This window comes from Entelurus aequoreus, linkage group LG04, assembly GCF_033978785.1.
Source record: "Entelurus aequoreus isolate RoL-2023_Sb linkage group LG04, RoL_Eaeq_v1.1, whole genome shotgun sequence".
Taxonomy (NCBI): domain Eukaryota; kingdom Metazoa; phylum Chordata; class Actinopteri; order Syngnathiformes; family Syngnathidae; genus Entelurus; species Entelurus aequoreus.
The window spans coordinates 37,765,838-37,785,293 of NC_084734.1; the positions used below are offsets into that span (position 1 = coordinate 37,765,838).

Sequence of the window (19,456 nt, forward strand, 5' to 3'; positions counted from 1 at the left end):
AATGATACTGTTTTTCAATTCACAATATGTCTTTGTAAAAAAACACTTTAAATGTTACAGTAAAATACTGGCGACTGAGCTGACAGTTTTTTTTACTGTAACATCTGAATATTTTTTTTACAGTGTATACATCTCAGTATATCTACATCTAGATGGGTTGGTTTTGTGACGTGGTTCGAATGGTAGAGCGGTCATGCCAGCAACTTGAAGGTTCCAGGTTCGATCTCTGCTTCCGCCATACGTCCTTGGGCAAGATACTTTACCCACCTGCTCCCAGTGCCACCCACACTGGTTTAAATGTAACTTAGATAATGGGTTTCACTATGTAAAGAGCTTTGAGTCACTTTTAGCCTATATACAAAATTCTAAATATTGAAAAGGCCAATGTTGGAAAACATTTGGCCACACCAACGCGCGTGCAGCGTGTATTTGTCGAAGGAAAACTATCAATTCCGTCAATAAAATGTGTAACTGCTTTATTTGCGTTTTTCATTTGTGAGTATTATTTCCTATCAACAACGTAGTGCAGTTGGAGAAGGAACTAATTGTCCCCTCCTGCTTGTTCCCTCACTGTCACATATTATGAACACGCTTGATCGAACGGCATGATGCTGATGAGCTTGAAGCGGAACTGCACTTTTTGGAGGATTTTGCCTATCGTTTACAATCATGAAAAACATTACAACGGATGGATTTTTTTTAATGCATTCCAAATAATAAAAACATTTTTTTAAATAATAGTCTGCTATTTCGCCTATAAAATCCAATAAATAACCACTCAAAAACAGCCAACAATACTAATTGTAATAATTATATTTCGGGACTTGAATATTAACCAAGTAATAGTAATATTGTTATTATAAGCGCTAACGCGAACAAGCTATTTATAGCGGCGCCGTGATAACTACTGTATGTCCCTATGTTTGCTTTCTCGCTTAGTTTATTGTAGATCATAAATCATTCATTTCACCTGCACAGAAAAAGTCTGAGGAGGTAATCCGACAAATTGGTACACAGCCATTTAGGGCCCGGAAATTGCGAGAAGGACACAAAAAGAGGTTTGATCGCATTTATTTAATATTTAGAATGCAAAAAGCAAAAAAACCAAAAAAAAAAACATCCATCGTCATATCTCTCATAATGATTGTGAAACAAAAGTGCAGCTCTGGGGGTGGGATTAAATAAATTATCTTCTTCCCACTCCCTTTCAGGCAAAACTGGACAATCATGCATTACATACTATACATTACCTTTTGCACTATATTAATTTATATTATTATGTGTTGTCAACTTGTACTTTTTTATGTCATTGCCTGAAATAAATAAATAAATGAAAAAAAATGAAAAAAAGTTACATCTAAGTTTGCATTAGCATGGTTGTAAGACCATGCAAGACAATACCTTTTTTATATTTCCTATATTGAGAGGAAAAGAGGAGATGTCCATTAAGAAAGCATTAATGCTAAAATTAATTTGGCAACTAATTAGAGCAAGGCGTTTAAAAGCGCATAGGCCACTATTTGAGGATGTATGGCTCTTGCGTGCCATGAAATGATTTGCTATTGTTCCATTCTAACACCATCTTCATGTTAACCTCTACCCCAGCGGATTTATTCAACTCGTCCGCAATCCCACCCATCCTTTCCTCTGTGCCCCCACCCAAAACTGACAGTGGAGACATCATGAGCCTGTTTTGTGGTGGGTAGCTAGCTTCACAGCAGGGTGTCAAACTTTTTAGAAGACTTCGAAAGATGCCCACTTAAGAGTGCTGCACGTGTGGGTTCTTTTATGGCTTTGATGATGACTGCAGAAATGTAATGTACTTCCTGGTGTATTGGATGGGTGTGTACATGTGCTTTTTGGTGTTAGCAGTGTGCTGTGAAGCCCGAGGCTGACTATTCCTTCCCCCTTCTGTGCCTTAATGCTGCGATGGACGGATCTCTGCGGGCTCTGCTCTGACACAATTGCCCTGTTGACCTGACAGAGTCCACCGGAGGAGGAGAACCACCTGCACCTGCCGCCCCCGGGGCGGAACTCATGTCAGGTAAACCCTCTGAAATATTGACCCCCAACTCTGCACACTGAAGGGCTAATAACAACATGCAGTTTCATCCGTTTCATCTCCACATGACATATTGTAGATACATGTGATTTTTTTATGTTGTATCTATTAAATGAACTAACAGTTATAACTAATTATAGTGCATTTACTACTAAATCCCACTCAGACATGTTAGTGTCATCACAGCATCACCTCGTTTGTACGCCGATGTAGAGCTAATGCGTCTTGAGGGAATTCCTTCCACCTTTCCACTCCCCACTGTGTCATTGGTAACTATGGTAACTGAGACAGCTAGCCCCTGCCACCGCTCTGCATCATATCATTCTAATTATTATACAATTGACAGTGTGCAGTGTGGATGCTTTGAGGCTTAACTCTTCTTCTACTATTGTCTCTTATATACTTGGCATTGATGCATTCTATTTCCTCTTTCTATCTTCCTCTCATATATTCCCTGCTCTCTCGCTCTCTTTTCCTATCTGGCTCTCGGGCTGGATCATTGCTTGCTTCCCGCCATTTGACTTGGTGAGTTTCCTCGCTCTTTTTAACGCCTTGCTCATGGTGTCTCACGGTGCAGTACTGCATTGCAGTGCAGTGCTCCTTTAAGAGGGAACCCCGCCCGCCATCATTGCTGCAGCGCTACTTTCCCTTCCCATAAAGCACTATGAAGCCCATAATAAAATGACAGGAGTGGCATAGAAATGATTAAAATGCATCTGTATGATGCCTTCAATTCGAAAAATTTAATTAAACAAAGCTGAAAAAAATATACAAACAAAACATGTAATTCCTTCATATATGTTACTAAAAAGTCATGTTTTGCTTCAATTTCTAAAACATTAAGAGAATAATAAAATGTATAAATACACTACATAATATATTACATTTAAATATATTAAGGTGTTGCCTTAAAATGGTCAACTCTAGTTAAAAAGCATAGTTATTTCTTTTTGATATAACACAGAAATAGAGTTGGAATTAAACATACAGATCAATCCATTTTTACCTAATATTTTGTCTAATTATGAATTTCAGTGCATTAATTTACACCATTAAGTAGCATCTTATTTTAAAAGTGAAACTGTAATATTGAATAAGTAATGCAGTTTGTTTGGGACTAAAATGACTTCCCTCTAAGCCTAACTCGTAGTTATCGGCTCCGCTGCTCATTTCCTCTCCTTCTTCTGTCGTCATGGTGACTGCAGCTGGTTGTCATGGTGATTCCAAGTAGTAAGTGTGTCTGCTCCAAGACTGCGTAGATAGCTAAATTCTTCCTCTCCCATTGTGTCCCCCTTCCTTCCTTCCTGTAGCATTTGATGGGCTAGGAGATGTAATGAAGCCCACCTTGACCCCCCAAGCGGGCGATGTTGACACCTCCATGGCTAACATGGCAAGTAGTAAGTAGTCATTTTAGTCATTAATTTTTACAGCAGTTTGTGGAAAACTCGGAACTGAAACATTTATGAAATAATTACAAAAAATACAAATACAAAGATGAAATGCTCCCCAAAATGTTGACTTATTTGACTCACGTTTAGGAAGACGGTAATATTGCAGTAACTTTATCTCTTTCTCGTCCACGTCAGATCTCACAATGGGAACCCCAGCGGCCCCCCAGGTAGCTCCTCCCAGTTGGGGTGCCCCCATGGTAAATGTTGTGTGTGTCCTTATTAGCATGGAGTGGAGCCGCATGGCCGTGCCAGGCAGGGGGAGACGCTTTGCCTTCATCGTGCTCTCCTTGATCGCAGGTCCACTTGTATTTAAAAAGGCAGCAAGAAAGCAAACAAGATTAAATACTTTACTTAAAGATCCCATATTATGATATTATTTATCACGTTTGAATAAGTGTGAGTGGCTCCACAATAGTGTAGTGGATTTTTGTTGTTTAAAATCTAGCCTTGATGCTGGAATATAAACAGTTTAAAAGTGCTTTTAGTACAAGCACTACTGGGAACAAGCCATTTTGCGTGTCTGTAGCTTTAATGTGCATGTTTGTCCATGCCTGTCTCTCACAGTGTGTGACTACAAGAAGCACTAGTGTTCACTTTATCCAGTGTTTCCACTGTAACTCTACACTTGTCCAACATAATAGATGCCATATATCACAAACAAGTAACATTAAGGAATGGGACAGGAGGACACAAACCTTAGCAACACTAGCATAGCTATATAAGCTACAGTGCTAACATCACGCTCACATTTTAACATCGTGCCAGGTTAGCATAGTCGCTGAAGAAAAACAAAATGATTAAACTTACAGCTCCTTCGTCTGTAGCTGACCGACAGATAGTTGGCAGAGCTCCAGGATTTAAAGTAAGATATGTAGTGAAGCCTGAAGAAACCACCGCTTCAGCACTTTTTCTTTCAAAAGTGGAGCAAACAAGTGACAAAGATAATAGATTATTCTGATGTTTGGTGCTCATAAACACACTCTAGGAACATATTATTGATATAATATCAATATACATCAATATGCATAGAGGACCTTTAAATGTCCTTTTTAAAACCATGATGTAGTTTCTTTAGTATCTGCTGGAGAGTGATGAAATGGCCAATGATTGAAGCTGTTACTTGGAGATAGGAGTTCCTACTTGCTTTGCAGCTAAACTCCGCCCCGGACTTTTGCTTTTTTTTAAACAGATTTTGAGTTACACTTTCTCATTCAAAGGCTGCCTGCTACAAAAAAAAACCTACTCTTAAATCGTTGTGCATGTGCACAGCCACTACCTTGCATGCTAGAAAGCGAATGCTAGTGTTAATGTGTGTAAACCACTGGTGTTATTAACTTGTCATGTTGAAAGGTTTTGTTGCGTTAGTGCAGGGGTGTCCAAACTTTTTCCACTGAGGGCCGCACACTGAAAAATCAAAGCAAGCGGGGGCCATTTTGATATTTTTTTTATTTTAAAAACCAATACAATATATGTATACAAAATATACATTAAGGCCTCCACTCAGGCTTGATCCCGGGGACCCCAAAGGGTTTTGGTCCAAAAAATATTTAAAATGTGTCACTATTCAGTATTATTATCTCTAGATCAACATTAGGTCAATCTGTCAATATAACGTTTTTAAAGATTTAAGTCGTATGCTCTTTTTGTCAAAGAAAACCCTGTTTTTTTATGGAAAAAACACAAAATATGCAATATTTTCACCCAATAAAATTTTTAAGAGGAATATTTCAGATTATATAATAATTGGAGCCTTGAAAAGGTCAATAACTCATAACACTATTGATTTTAATTCATTATTATTTTTTGAGCAATGACACTTAAAAACAAATCACGCAAAAATTATTGGGGAACCAAAAGGGTCCTACTCATTAAAGTGTTAAAAAATAAATTATACATTTTTTTTACTGTTTACTTTTAACACAATAATCTCGAGATCAACTTCAGATCTATCCGTCAATTATACGTTGTATTGTTGTTTATGTTTTTTGTTTGTTCGTTTTAGGCCCTTCTTTAAAAAAAAAAAAAAAAGCTCAATTTTTTATATGGCAAACACAAAATATGCAACATTTTCCCAAAAAAATATCTCAAAGTGCAATATTTAATGTGATGTAATTGGAACCTTGGATAGGTAAATAATTCATAATAACATTGATTTTGATTCGTTATTATTTTTTAAAGAAAGAAACAGCCTGCATGGCAGCTTTGTGTTATTAGAGTAAACATTGCAACATTTTCTTGTTACATTTCACCTGTTTGGTCTTTCATACCACTTTTGATGTTTTAAATTTTTTTAATCGTATTTTAAAATTGGCCGTGGGGCCATTAAAAAATGACCTGCGGGCCGCCAATGGCCCCCAGGTCGCACTTTGGACATCCCTGCGTTAGTGTGTCTGTGTCTACGTGTGTGCTTGTCTTTGCCATGCATTGTCTTGCATTGTTTGTCTTATATGTTAGTGACCCCAACTCCGCCTCCTCTCCCTCCCCTCTACACCTTTAGCCAGCACCCATGGGTGTTCCTCTATTTATGGGGAGCCACCCAGGCTACGGCATGGTAAGACCACATATAGTCCTGTCCAGTAATGTCCCTCATAACAATGCGGACATTACCGGAAAGCAAAGGACTTCCCCTTGTTAGGTGTTCCTTCCTTTAAAAGTCATAGCTTGTTTCTTAGTGTCTCATTTTCTTTGTGTCTGTCTCTGTGAAAGCCTGGGGCACCGGGTGTCGGCGCTCCCATGATGCCTAGTATGGTTAGGCCGGGCTTCCCTTCCACCGGTGCCACCCCGGGCAGCCCGGTAACCAATTAATGGATTTGATTACGTGTCAGTCAGTGCGCGTCAGTTGACAATTTTCCATGCATGTGTTCAGATGTCTCCTGGAATAGCCCAGAGCCCCAGAAAGCCTCCTCCACCCAGGAACGCTCTGGATGACCTCAACATCAAGGACTTCATGTAGGCCCGACAAAGACCTTCAAGGTAAACATGGCACTTACAAGACCAAGTACTGTTTTGACCTACATATGCTTTTTAGACCCGAAAGAGTGTCATTAGTGGCGCCCCCTATGTGTTGCGATCAAAAATATTTGGAGATACATGTTCTACAGATATCCTCAAAATGTCATAATCATAAGACATTTTGCTTGATGGAGGCCATGTTTTTCAAACAATCTTGCTCAAATTTGTCCCCTATATCAAGGGCTTTATGACGGGCCGACAAAAACCTTTAAAGGTAAACACTGCCCTTTTAAGTTCAAGTACAGTACTGACTTACTTGTTATTTTTTTCCCATGAAAATTACAGTTTCTCCTATATTCCCGTATGTGTTGTTGTCAAAATATTTGTAGACATGCAAGGATACATGTAATACAGATATCCTCAAAGGGACATTTTCATAAGACAACTGGTCAATGACTTATGGACAATAAGTTGGTAGGGCCCAGCTTGATGGCAGCCACACCATCGCAGATAAACAACCATTCACACTCACATTCACACACTACAATCTTGCTTAAATTTGTCCCCCAGAAGACATGTACTAAATTTCATGGCAATTTGGCCAAAAACCATAAAGTTGTGTGTGTTTTGTAAGCTGTGTGAGAAATTAAAAGTAAGCCCCACCTATAGGAATCAAACAGGGCCACTATGTAGTATTTGTCAGAAAAATAATAGCACTCTGCTTTACACCCAAAAAGACAGCAGAAATACTTTTTAGGGCTATGTTTACTAACGCCAATGTCTTGCTGCTGCTGTAGGTTGGATTGTTGTGTCTGGAGCTCTGTGGATGTCTGCACTTCCCCACTGCCCCCCACATTAACCATCAGCCCAACGATCCTCGCCCACCTCTAGAGGCTGCAACCCCTCAAAAACTCCCCCGCCCATCATGATGTACTGTTGTAGCACAACTGTGAATGTGAACCATAGATACAGAAAAAACTTGTGTGTGTGGGTGTGTGTGTAAATCAGTGTTAATCTTTACTTAATATATACTATGAGGGGGAGGGAAAAAATGTGTATTTAGATTCCTTCTGGACTTCTGCATACAAGCTGACTTGGACTGGATTTTTTGTGCATTTGGGGGACAAGGACTGTGTTGTTAATTAAATGTGGACTGTGTTTCGATGTGTGTACCTTCACTGGCCAACAATACCCCCTACTCTTTTATCGTCTAACTTTCTTGTCCCAACTAATACTGAGCTATCCTCGTTGACCCAACTAACACTGAGCGATGTTTGTGTCATGGTTGTACCTCCAGTATGTCCGCTAAGCCCTCCATGCTCCTAATTGGTAACAAAAATACATGCAAATACGACTTTATCTACTGTGTTCTTTCTTTTTCTTAGAACTCAAATTAACATATGCATTCGAGACTATGTTTAAGACAGTCTACATATTTTATTTATTTTGATGATGAAAAAATACCATATATTTTAGTTACATATTGAGGGAGAAGCATGACTTTTGAAAATAAAAAAACTATCAGTCTGGTACAGTCAGTACAGTATTGAATAAAAACATTATTGTGTGGCGCCCTCTGCTGGTGTGGATGCATGGAGACAGGTCCGGCCTTCCTTCATTTTTGGTCTCCAAAAGGTTTTTTGAGACATGCTTGCATCGATGCATGCAATTGGACGCCGTGCGGTACATTTGTTGACTGGGAAGACTCACTGTAAAGCCCTCATGTATACATATGCTGGATGTTCTTCTGTGTTGTTTATTTCCCAAAAAAGTGACTGCATCTTAATCTCATTGTGGCATTTAACGTGTTGAAAAGGAAAATAAAGACGACAATGACATTTACATACAAACAGAATGTGGATAAATGTTTGCTCAGTATTTTCTGTGACAGCTGTGTAGTTTTTCTGAGATTGGCCACCCCACTTCCTTCCTTCCTCCCTCCCTGTTCAATTTGCATGTGAGTCTCTCATATGAGATGCAATAAAATACAAATACACTGACACCAACTACCCTCACGGCTCCTCACTTATCTGCATACAGTCTTTTCCGTTGGTTGATGAAACATTGCCATCGGTTAACTCCTATGACCCGGAACGTGTTGAATACTAAACACTATGTTGACCCATTCAGCATAGTTTTAATAGAGCATGACCAGAGTTTGACCAAAGTTTTAACACATTATGGGAACATTGGTAAAACACAGTGAAAGGTCTAAGACCAATGACCAATATTTGCAATAGTTTTAAGAATGCTTTTACACGGGTACGCTTTGGTGCGTTTGAATTCAACTCTAGTTTACCCCCCTGAACCCGCTTGGAGACATGGGGCTTTGAGCTGTGCAACAAAATAAAGAAATAGACAGGTGTAAATTCAGTGGTGCACAACAACGGAACTCCATACACATTATTTCCGTACAGTGTACTGTTAAACCTAAAAGCGAAAAATAGGAGATACGGAAATCTGCTTGTAATTTGGCTACATTTGTCCAATATCATTTTTGGAGGAGACCAAAATCCTGACCAATCATCGTACTGTATGACTATTCAAAAGTGACAATTGGTCTTTTGTTTCTGCAAGTACACTTAAACTTACGATGCTTTACCATAGAGGTCTGACAAACTGACCAGGGCTGGAGAAAGAGAACAAAAGTTAAAAGCAGCCAGAGTAGTCTATAATTTGTGTGAAAAAAAATAGACAAAATTGGTTTCACAAGAAGTCCTTTAAAACTGTCATTCAAACGGCCTTGCAGTGACTCAGGTCTCCATGGATCCAGTGGCAGATCTGGGCGTATTTTACAGGAGTTATCCTCACTGCCACATTAAAGTCCCTCTGCTCGCCGTCATCCACCTTCACCCACTGATGGCCAGAGAACACCCCAATCACCTTCCGCTGCCACTTCCCTTTTCCACCGTCTTGTCTCAAGCGAATGTAAACACCGGCTCCCGTGGCACCCTGCCGAGCGTCACAATGCTGGTACATCAAATCGTCTGACTCCTTGGCCACCGAGCAAAAGCGGTAGACCACCTTCTCACCCCCAAGGCTGGCCAGCAGATTTTTGTCATCGTCGTAGCCTGAAAAGTGGATCCGGGATGGGAGGAGGGTGGGGGGCGCCACACCGATCTCCATGTACTTCTGTTTGACAGGTCGTTTGAGCTCCAGGAGAGCGTAGTTGTAGTCGGCAGCCAAGGAAGCAGTGGAGTTCTTGGAGTGCATCCAACCTTGAGGGATGTGCGTTTGCTTGATTCGTGTCCAGCGAAAGACAGGCTTCCTCTTTAGGCGACTGACTCTTGTCCTCCTTTGCCCCCTTTTTACCACGCCGCCTTGTTGCCCTCTGACTAAATCTCCATCAATGCTACGCTGCTTTTCTTCATTCTCCATTTTATTCCTGTTTCCTTTCATAGCAGTCCTCGGTCGCCTCCTTCTTCTCCTACCCCCACTTATATTTCTGAGTTGTAGCACTCCTACTTTTAGCTTTCGAGCACCATCCAGGTAAAAGCTGCCATCATGGATGCAGTGAGCCGCCGTCAGCACATGCTTTGGGGAGACTAGGACCCCTGAACAGCCGGTGGACAAGCGCACAGAGGTGGAGAAGGGGTAGTTGGTGATGAACTGTGAGTCTGCAATGACAAAACGTCCATCGGGTCCATAAACCTGCCGCTTCCGGCGAGCTGGAACGTTCTCAGGTGGTCTCATAGGGTTGAAACCCTGCAGTATGACATCAGTGCGTGTACACGTGCCATTCTCGTACATGGTTTCGTAGCCTAGAATCCTCTCTTGTTCGTTCGTAGTTAAGTCCGGTAGGCGTCTTTGACATTCTATCCCGCATAGTGTCTCCACAGCGTTTCCATCTGCATCCTGCTTTGGGGTTCTGAACAAAGTTTTTGTTTGAAGTTCAGTGTGTCGATCCATTAGCATTGGAAGGTTCTGCTTGGTCCATTTGTGCAAATCGCTGCTTGCTGGATAGAAAGCCGCACAAAGCAGTAGACAAATAAGTTCTAGGAAACCCATAGCTGGAAAAAAGATAAACTAAATGATAAATAGGGCAAGGGGACAAGAATACAGAGAAATAACCCACATTGAGCATTAAAATCAAAAAATCATAATGGCTGCAACTACCGGTACAATGAAGATTGCATTTGTTTTGTTTCTTTAAGTTCTGACAACAAACCTAATCTGTTCTGTTAGCGTCAATCATTGTTGTTACATTTTATGGATACATAACGTACACAAATAAACTTCCAGCAGTGTTTCATTGCACTCCTAGCAGAAGGGTCTGAACATTCAGATTAGCCAGGTTTACGGAATTCAGCACAACTCTGATGATGAAACATGACGTTGCTAGAAACATGCAGTTATGACAAAGTGCTGCTTTTAAACCATAGCCAGAAGATGCTGCCAAAATCAACATTGAAGCCCTCACCAAGGGAGCAAGCCTGTCTGCATTAACAATACTATCAATATGTAATACATGTGCAGAACAGCAAATCAACCTAATAATATACGCAAATAAATAAAACATAACAGAACTAAAATACATTTAACCATTATGCAGTTTATGACGACAAATTAGGCATCATCAACATATGTACAAAACACCTAAAAGCTGAAATTCAGCAAAGACGCTTAATGCAAAAGGGTCAAGATTCAAAACCTACCTTGAATGCGCACAAACAGGATCCAGTAAAAGTTCCTACAACTTAAAAGACGCGTGGTTCAGCAGTTCCATCCCAATAGATATCCACTGTGCATCCCACAGTGATGAGGGGGTGGGAACAGTGGTGTTTGGAGGGGTAGGCTGCAAGTTGCTGAATGTTGATCACATACGGACATCACATTTTGGGTCCACATGGAAATAAGTCTTGATATTTTGGGGAGAATAAACACATTTTGTACACTGAAAGTGATGTTTCTTCAGGTTGTAATATTTCATTAATTTGGTGGCAATTTAACTTTGTTATACATTTAGTTTGTTCTATTTATCAGACATGCTGATGCAGAGGGGACATGAGTGGTTTTCATGTAACACTATGGTATACCAAAGGAGGCAACAGAGGGCCAGCCATGAAGTTGGCTTTTAATATTTCCTTCTTTTTTAATTTGATATTAGACCAAAATAGAGTTGGAGCATTTGTGGTTGAAAGTGTATTTTATTTCCCACGGAAGTGTTTGTGAATCATGATTAACGATCATGTTTGACACTAACCGCTGTTTCCCCTCAAATCCACTGAGTGTTGACTACAACAACCAAAAATGTTCAAATCAGAACGTCTGGTGAACATTTACACAGCAGGCTTCCTGTTTATTGTATACTTTAGCAACCCATTTTAGTGATTGCCATCTTATATTGTCTGGTGTGTGTTTTGTTATCATATTAGAAAATATTTATCGCCAGGTTATCGCCGGATTATTATGTGGTTGATTGTTGTCCCTCCGCAGTCATGAGGAAAACTAAATTAATGAAAAGACAGGATGAAAAGATTGAATAAATGTTTTGGTTGGAGCACATCCAGCAGACGAAATGAGAAATGTGTGTTTGTGTTGCTTTGACAGAAAGAGATGAACAAACAGGGGAGGAGGAAGACAGGATCTGACCTTATAATGCATGCACATGGACTATATTCAGCTCGACAGCTATTGAGCAAGTCTGTTAGCCATCATCCATCTGTCTAGCTTGCTATCATTCATCCATCTAGGCAGCTATAATTTACTATGTATCTACAGTGTATAAATAATATGATGTGTGGCTGAACAGTACTGTAGTTTTGTATCACTGTTCCAGCCCTCAGCTGCAGAGGAAACAACAACATTCATGGTTTTGACTGGTCTAGACGACAGCTAATACAAAGAAAACAGATAGATAGGTCAACACTGACTGCTACTCTTTTTTTGTGACTCACTCTTGCCTGCAGCTCCTCCGGGTTCCTTTAAAGCTCCTCTCCTTGATGCTTGAAGACGTGTAACAGAGTAATATAGTTCATTGTCTATATGGTATTATCTTGACACTTGGTCAACAAAGGGGAGCGCTTCTGTAGCTGAAATATTACAAATCATTCAGATAGAAGGGCAAATAATCAATGTAAACCTTTCTTTAGAATGAACTAACATGCTAACTTGACATCATGCTATTATTCCATCAGCATGGGGAGGATTTTTTATTGAATTGTTTTGTATCATTGCCTTGTGTAGCTCGGAAGTGTTTGTTGCTGTTGGTCTAGCTGCATTATTGTATGCATACGTGTGTGGTCCTTCAATTATGTTTACAGCCTTTTGTGTCCTGTGTTTTTTCCAAGTCATGTAGTGATGATAACCGCCATCGTCCAACACTTCATTAAAGGACGTGTAGATATACCCGATACAAAACAATTGCCGAAGTGAAAACAGCTGTGTCTAACTGGGGATGGTCACATGAGATCTACGATTCAATGTTGCTGCGGGCCAACTGTAATGAATTGACACTTTAAATGGAACCTAATAGATATACAGCCTATATGTATATATATACACATATACTGTATTTATTCATACATGTATATATATATATATTCATATAGTATATATATACATATATACATACATACATATATATACATACATACATATATACATATGTATATATATATATATGTATATAAATTTATATACAGTATATGTATATGTATGTATATTTATACAAGCTTATTACTTGTATTCGTACTGAAAGCATTTACCTATACTGCCATTCAGACTGTGAGACCACATAGGAGTGTTCACAGTGTTTGGGAATCTAGCAGAAAAGTCCTCTCTATCTTGAGAGACATAAGGATATTATTTGGCCAACTTCATTCTGAAAGCACATGGACGAACACGACGCTTCCAAACATTTCTGCGTCCATTTGGAAGAAACTAACCCACTTTAAACAGGATGCATTTAGTTTTTTGTTCTAGCTTTGTAAGTACGGTGTATGAGATTATACCCACTACATAAGTTACTAAAGGTACACAATTTAAGTAAAAAATACACTAAAAGTGTAGTAACATAAGAATAATGCAGCCATATAACAATCAGGAGGCAACCTTATTTTTACTAGTAACTAGTTGTAACACATGAAACATGTTTCTTGTTGTAAAATAGAAACAAATCTCATATATCTGAGTGATATTTTCATTATTTCCGTAAGATTCCCCCAACTACACAAAAAATAAATAAAGTATACATATATATTTTGAAATTATTATTACAATAAGCTTTAAGTTTATTTCGTATAAAACTACAAGAGTTTAGATTTTTGTTTTCTTACCAGCAATAGATTTCATTAGATTTTGCAGTTGTGCCAAATAATTTGTCTAAAATAACTCACCTATGAGGACATCTTACATTAACATCTACTGTACATGAGTTGTATTGAAATGATGGATTAGAAAACTAGCATAAAACTGCAGGATTGATTTATTGGCGCAGACAAAAAAGAAGGATTGGGCCAAACAACGAGCAGCTGCTGAGCTCAATTCTCAAATTCTAGCGTTCCTATGGTCGAATTTGGCCAAATCTGCCAAGAGGAAATGTGTGAGGAATGTTGCAACACTGCTGTGATGTTGCATTGCACTGTTGCATTGTCTGCCTTGAATGTAACCTTGGCTAGTTTGTGTGACCTTTTTTGTTTCAAATTGTTTCTTATGTCTGTACAGCACTTTGGCAAACTGGGGTTGTTTTTAAACGTGCTGCATAAAAGAGTAAACTAAATGAATAAACTGAACAGTTTAGCATGTATACGAGTGATGACATAGTCCATCTGGATGCACTGTACACACACACACATCTTTCATGATGGCGCCCTAAACAGGAAGAGTTTGTGATTATAAACTTGCAGCAATTATTTATGATACAACGGCAAAGAATGCAGTCTGATAAATAATTTTGATAACACACACGACATAAGGCCAGGAATGAACGTCTCAATGAACTGTACTCCCTTTTCGCACAAATCTGTGGCACGTAAAACAATATCAATAATCTACAAAGAGATTACAACCTCCAAAATGTAAACACACACACACACGAACAGACGCCGATTCCAAGGCATTTGTTTCCACTTTTGCATCCTTTTTGAACATTAATCATGGGCGGGGTGTCAAAACAAAGATGGCTACTTTAGTGTATCTCAAGGGTCCCCAAACTTTTTGACCCGGGGGCCATGTTGGGTTAAAAGAATTTAGATGGGGGTCGGACTATCTGTATATCTGTATATCTATTCCCCTCCTGCCCCGGTCCGGCTGCGCCAAACACTAAATATATTCAGCTGGGATAGGCTCCAGCACCCCCGCGACCCCGAGAGGGACAAGTGGTAGAAAATGGATGGGGGTGAATGGGGAAACATTTAATAAAGTAAAATACAAATAAAGTAACAACTAGAATCCCACACTTATCTTTTGTAAAGTAAATATCTCCAGCAGATATTGTTACAACCATTTTTTGTTCAATATTTGGGTGTTTTTCCTTTGTTTTTGGTTTCACTTCCTGTTCTGCGCTCTTATTTAGATTTCACTTCCTGTTTTTTTTGTATTCTGTTGCAGTAGTTTCTGAGCGCTTCCCTCCTCCCCTGCGGGTTGTTTGTATTGATTATCTCACCTGGTTTTTGACGGATTCATATATCCACATTTATCCATAATTTTGTGTTACTTATTAATTTTCATAGTCATATTACATATAGCTAATGTTCCATATTGTACTCTTTGCTTTTCTAATCATCTCATGACAAAGTGCTTGCACTGGGGATGGCCTTGGGGTGGAAGGCAGAGAGAAGGAATCCTCCTTGCTTCCCTTCAGGCTGACTCTAGATAAGGAGCACAATGAGCATGTGTTTGAGGTGAGACAAGTGAGGGCGGGGGGGGGGGGGGGGGGGCGGGGGATATTGAAGAGGAGAGTGTTTTACGGGAGGTGGTCAGATCAACTTGGGCTATGCATTTGTATGTGTTGTTCGAGGCTGGTCTCTATTCTCAAATATTTGAAAATAAATTACAAAATACCTATCCTGTGTTTGGTGGTACATTTGAGTTCAGTTTATATGTCATCTAAGGAACTTGGGACTGACCAGCGTTTTACATCCCATTTGGAGGAACATCTGGTCAAACGCAACAATTTGGGGGCTCGTCCGGGATGACACGCTGACAATTGGACCTTCTTTTGCAATCTTCTGGACAGACTCACATGGCCAAAACATAATTCAAGGTAAGCAGAACCTTTCTTTTTAGATAAAATCTGCATTAGGAGTCTGTCCTGAGGTCTGTAAGTCAAACACAGAATTGTACCCCAGACACAGAGTGGTGATTTTGATAGATTGATTGCATTTTGATTGATTGATTGCATTTTGATAGATTGGTTGCATTTTGCCGTAGCCACCATTGCATAAAAGTTGTGAATACCACTCACGTCATTGTGTCAAGATTATCGTGACGGGCTGCTTCACTGACGAGTAAGCAAATAGTAACGGGTTAGAGTTAGAGGCTCTAGCTGCGTATTGTACAATAAATTGCACGGGTTAGAGTTAGAGGCTCTAGCTGCGTATTGTACGATAAATTGCACGGGTTAGAGTTAGAGGCTCTAGCTGCGTATTGTACGATAAATCTCAGGGGTTCGAGGCCCCTGAAAAAAAAATGGACACAATGGCCAAGGAGTGTGACAGACAAGAATGTGATGGCGGCTGGGGAAAATGTGATTAATCATTACTGTGTAATGATCAATTGAATGGACGGTTGTCGACAATGGAACTAGCAGGTAGAGAAAAAAAAAAGAAAAAAAGAAAAAAAAAAGGAGAACGTTCCTTGAAAGGGTTAAGAGGGAGTTTATAATACTCGAAAAGTCGTGAACTCAAACGTCTGGTAAAAAAAAAAAAAAGTAACTGGAAGTTTTATAGTAAAGTGAAACGCAGAGAGTGTGCTGCTGAGTGTGAGTGTGTGTGTGCGGGAGTGCTTACGCGTGCTTGTGTGTGTGTGTGCTGCTGAGTGTGTGTGTGTGTGTGTGTGTGTGCGGGAGTGCTTACGCGTGCTCGTGTGTGTGTGTGCTGCTGAGTGTGTGCGTGTGCGGGAGTGCTTACGCGTGCTCGTGTGTGTGTGTGCTGCTGAGTGTGTTTGTGTGTGTGTGTGTGTGTGCGTGCGCTGGTGAAAATGGAACACAGGGTGAGAATTTAAGAGTTTGGCGTATGATAAAAGTAAACGGGGATTACGTGGAAAAACGAAATGCAGCAAAAGAACCGATGATTAATGACAGAATTGACTGATTGGTTTTTTGTCTGCCGCGCATGCGCAAGACAATTCAAACGACCCGCCCAGACTTTGACTAGACCACCGCCCCCTACTCCAGTGACAAGAGAAGGAGGTATTAACACGGCCCCTCTAAGATGAATCCTGCCTCCGAAAATTAACCCCTTGTACACGTCTGACCATTTTCTCCGGCAGACATTTTTGACACATGACATTAACACTTTGGACATACTACAATATAAGTCTCTTGCCGATGCATACATGCAAGCCATTGTTGACCTTGCTTTCCCACCTGTACCTCCGGGAGGGAACCTTTGGCCAAACACTTTGGACAAAGTTAACCCTGATATACACGGTGCCAAAAACAATATATGGTAGGACATTTTATTCATCCCATGCAAAATAGGGCTAATGACAGAGCAACAAGGAAACGACTCCTTTATTTACAGATCGCTGAAGATAAAAGGTCAAAAGAACTAATTAGTAAAAAATCAGCTAGGGTATATTCAGCACTGGGTGACCTTGCTTCTGAGTTCCAACAGGTGGAGGAAAGAATCCTTAACAGACGTGCGACCAGACGGTTGGACTCGGGTGGTGGACAACACGGTGCTTCAAAGCCAGTCCGGGGTGGAAACTGTTTCGGCTGTGACCAGCCTGGTCACTGGAGTCGTGACTGTCCGAACATTTCCGAACAGGAAATGTTCCGTAGTGCCAACAAACGAACACAAAAGCGTGGCAAAGGACGCCCACCGCAGGAGCCCCAGCAGGGGATACAGACTGGCCCCCTGCTGGACATGAGTGTCAACGGACAATGTTATCAGTTCGTGATTGACACTGGCGCCACCCATTCGATTCTGAATGCAGAGGTACCAAAGAAACTGTGTGCTTCCTCTTTAAAGGTTGAAGGCTTCGCTGGGGTCACAAGAAGGTTACCTGTCACCAAACCACTTCCGGTTCAGATTGCGGGACACACACTAAAGCACCCCTTTGTGATTGACCTGCACACACCCTGCCAGATTGGTAATGACCTCCTTTACAGACTGTACCCTGACATTCAATATCGCACAGAAGGAACCTTCCTGGTGTTACCTGACGGCTCAACCACCAAGCTGCGACACCACTACCAAGGCTCCTCCATGAGCTCATACCACAGCCTGAAACAACAGGAATGGCTGACATCCAACTGCTCTAACAGTGAAAACCCTGACTGACTGAGATGCTTCCGTGTGTTCTGCCACACAACTTGCCATATGTTATGATTATTTATATATGTTGGAACTCAAGGTGTGGCTGCTCATGTTGACCTATCTTTGCAACAGCTAGCATGGTATAAGATGGACACAATAGTGTCCCACATTGTTCCCTTGCTCTCTGTCTCGCCTACAAAACCAAAGAACTTAGGTGCAATGATAAGACACGGCGTAGCTGCCAAACATTACACCGACACCCAAATACCACATTTTCAATTGTTTAGGTTTAGCACATAGTTGTGTTAAACACATAACTATGGGCTGCACTTTAGACACCTGTAGGCTACGAGGAGCTAGCAGCTACACAACAGCTGAGCTAAAACGACACATTACACATTTAAGCATATCAAATGATTATAGTTGCTCATTACATACACAAAGTTGCCATGGCAGAAGTCTGATAGAAAGTATTCAGTAACAAATGTGTCCGCATCATTCGACTTTCTACAACATGAGCTTGACTTAATCAATTATTGGGGCCACCAGGTGTGGTAAAATTTCAAAATACTATTGATAAAGCATCCGCCATAAGGGTAGTATTTTTCTAGTATTTGTGACAATATAAAATATAAGCATATTTAGTGGAGTTTGAGTTATTTGTGATATTGCTAAGGGGTCCCCTACCCTAACAACACCCCCCAGTGGACCACAGAGGCTAAAGAGACTATCATTGACCTCAAACATGTCTTGTCCTCTGCTACTTGGCTATTAGTTGACCTTTTTCTTATATGTTTCTGAAAGTGATAGTATTACTAACACAGTCCTTTTTTCAGAAACAGAAGGGGGTGAGTGAGGGTGGATACAGACTCCTTGGAACAAAATCGACAATAAATCCGACTCTGACACATTCCATAGTTTTAACGTTTTTCCCGTGGGTAAGAAGTTATAACTAATTTTAATTTGAAAATAACGATTTTACACATCGATAATAGTTTAGTAAATCAAATTTAGAATATGGAGGAGGTGAGGGTGAACCATGTATAGTCTTTGATTTCACTGATATGATCAATACGGTACAAGGGAAAAGGTACGTACTGACTTGTGTTGACAATCACAGTGGTTGGCCGGAAGCAACAACAACCTCAAAAGAGGATGCAATATCAGTAATTAAATGACATGTGAATGACCTAGTACCCCGACATGGTTTCCCCAAAAAGATTAGGTCAGACAACGGCAACCATTTAAAAAAAAAAAAACTCACTTAGCCTTGGTCGAAAAGGCTTTCGGACTAGAACACAGGTTTGGGGTACCATCCTGAGTCCCAAGGTAAGGTTGAAAGGATGGACCAGAACATTAAAAACTAATTGGCTAAAATCTGTGCACAGACCAAATTTAATTGGATTGACATGTTGCAATTAGCGTTAATGATCATTCGAAGGTCCGTGAATAAAACTGTTTTACCGCCCTTTGAGTTTTTCACCCTATGAGCTGCATACAGGTCAGCCCAGGACCAGCAGCCCCCATGGAAGGAGGACTCAGCGTAAAACCAAAATGGTATTTTACAC

At 40.4% G+C, this 19,456-nt stretch overlaps 2 protein-coding genes across 13 annotated transcripts in view; one reads left to right on the forward strand and one right to left on the reverse strand.

Annotated features, from left to right (window-relative positions):
• The window catches only part of LOC133648557 (clathrin coat assembly protein AP180-like), a 58,010-nt gene extending 49,544 nt beyond the window's left edge, over positions 1-8,466 (forward strand). For 3 of the 11 annotated variants that reach the window (XM_062044760.1, XM_062044769.1, XM_062044770.1), the window contains 6 exons: positions 1,985-2,044; positions 3,373-3,459; positions 3,649-3,710; positions 6,220-6,306; positions 6,380-6,486; positions 7,263-8,466. In XM_062044760.1, the coding sequence (XP_061900744.1) occupies positions 1,985-2,044; positions 3,373-3,459; positions 3,649-3,710; positions 6,220-6,306; positions 6,380-6,466 (383 nt within the window). In that variant the 3' untranslated portion in view covers positions 6,467-6,486; positions 7,263-8,466. Of the gene's footprint in view, positions 1-1,605; positions 1,699-1,984; positions 2,045-3,372; positions 3,460-3,648; positions 3,711-6,010; positions 6,065-6,219; positions 6,307-6,379; positions 6,487-7,262 lie in introns of all 11 variants that reach the window. The other 8 variants (XM_062044771.1, XM_062044762.1, XM_062044761.1 and 5 more) reach the window with 8 other exon arrangements.
• Positions 5,016-11,323, reverse strand: LOC133648558 (inactive serine protease 35-like). Of its 2 annotated transcripts, none has more exons than XM_062044773.1 (2): positions 11,121-11,323; positions 5,016-10,421 (listed from the first exon to the last, which is right to left on the reverse strand). In XM_062044773.1, the coding sequence occupies exon 2, from the start codon at positions 10,378-10,380 to the stop codon at positions 9,199-9,201; it is 1,182 nt and encodes a 393-aa protein (XP_061900757.1). In that variant the 5' UTR covers positions 10,381-10,421; positions 11,121-11,323; the 3' UTR covers positions 5,016-9,198. The 2 variants fall into 2 exon arrangements, with proteins under 2 accessions (XP_061900757.1, XP_061900756.1); XM_062044772.1 differs by having other exon boundaries at positions 5,017-10,475.
• Positions 11,324-19,456: the final 8,133 nt, after the last annotated feature.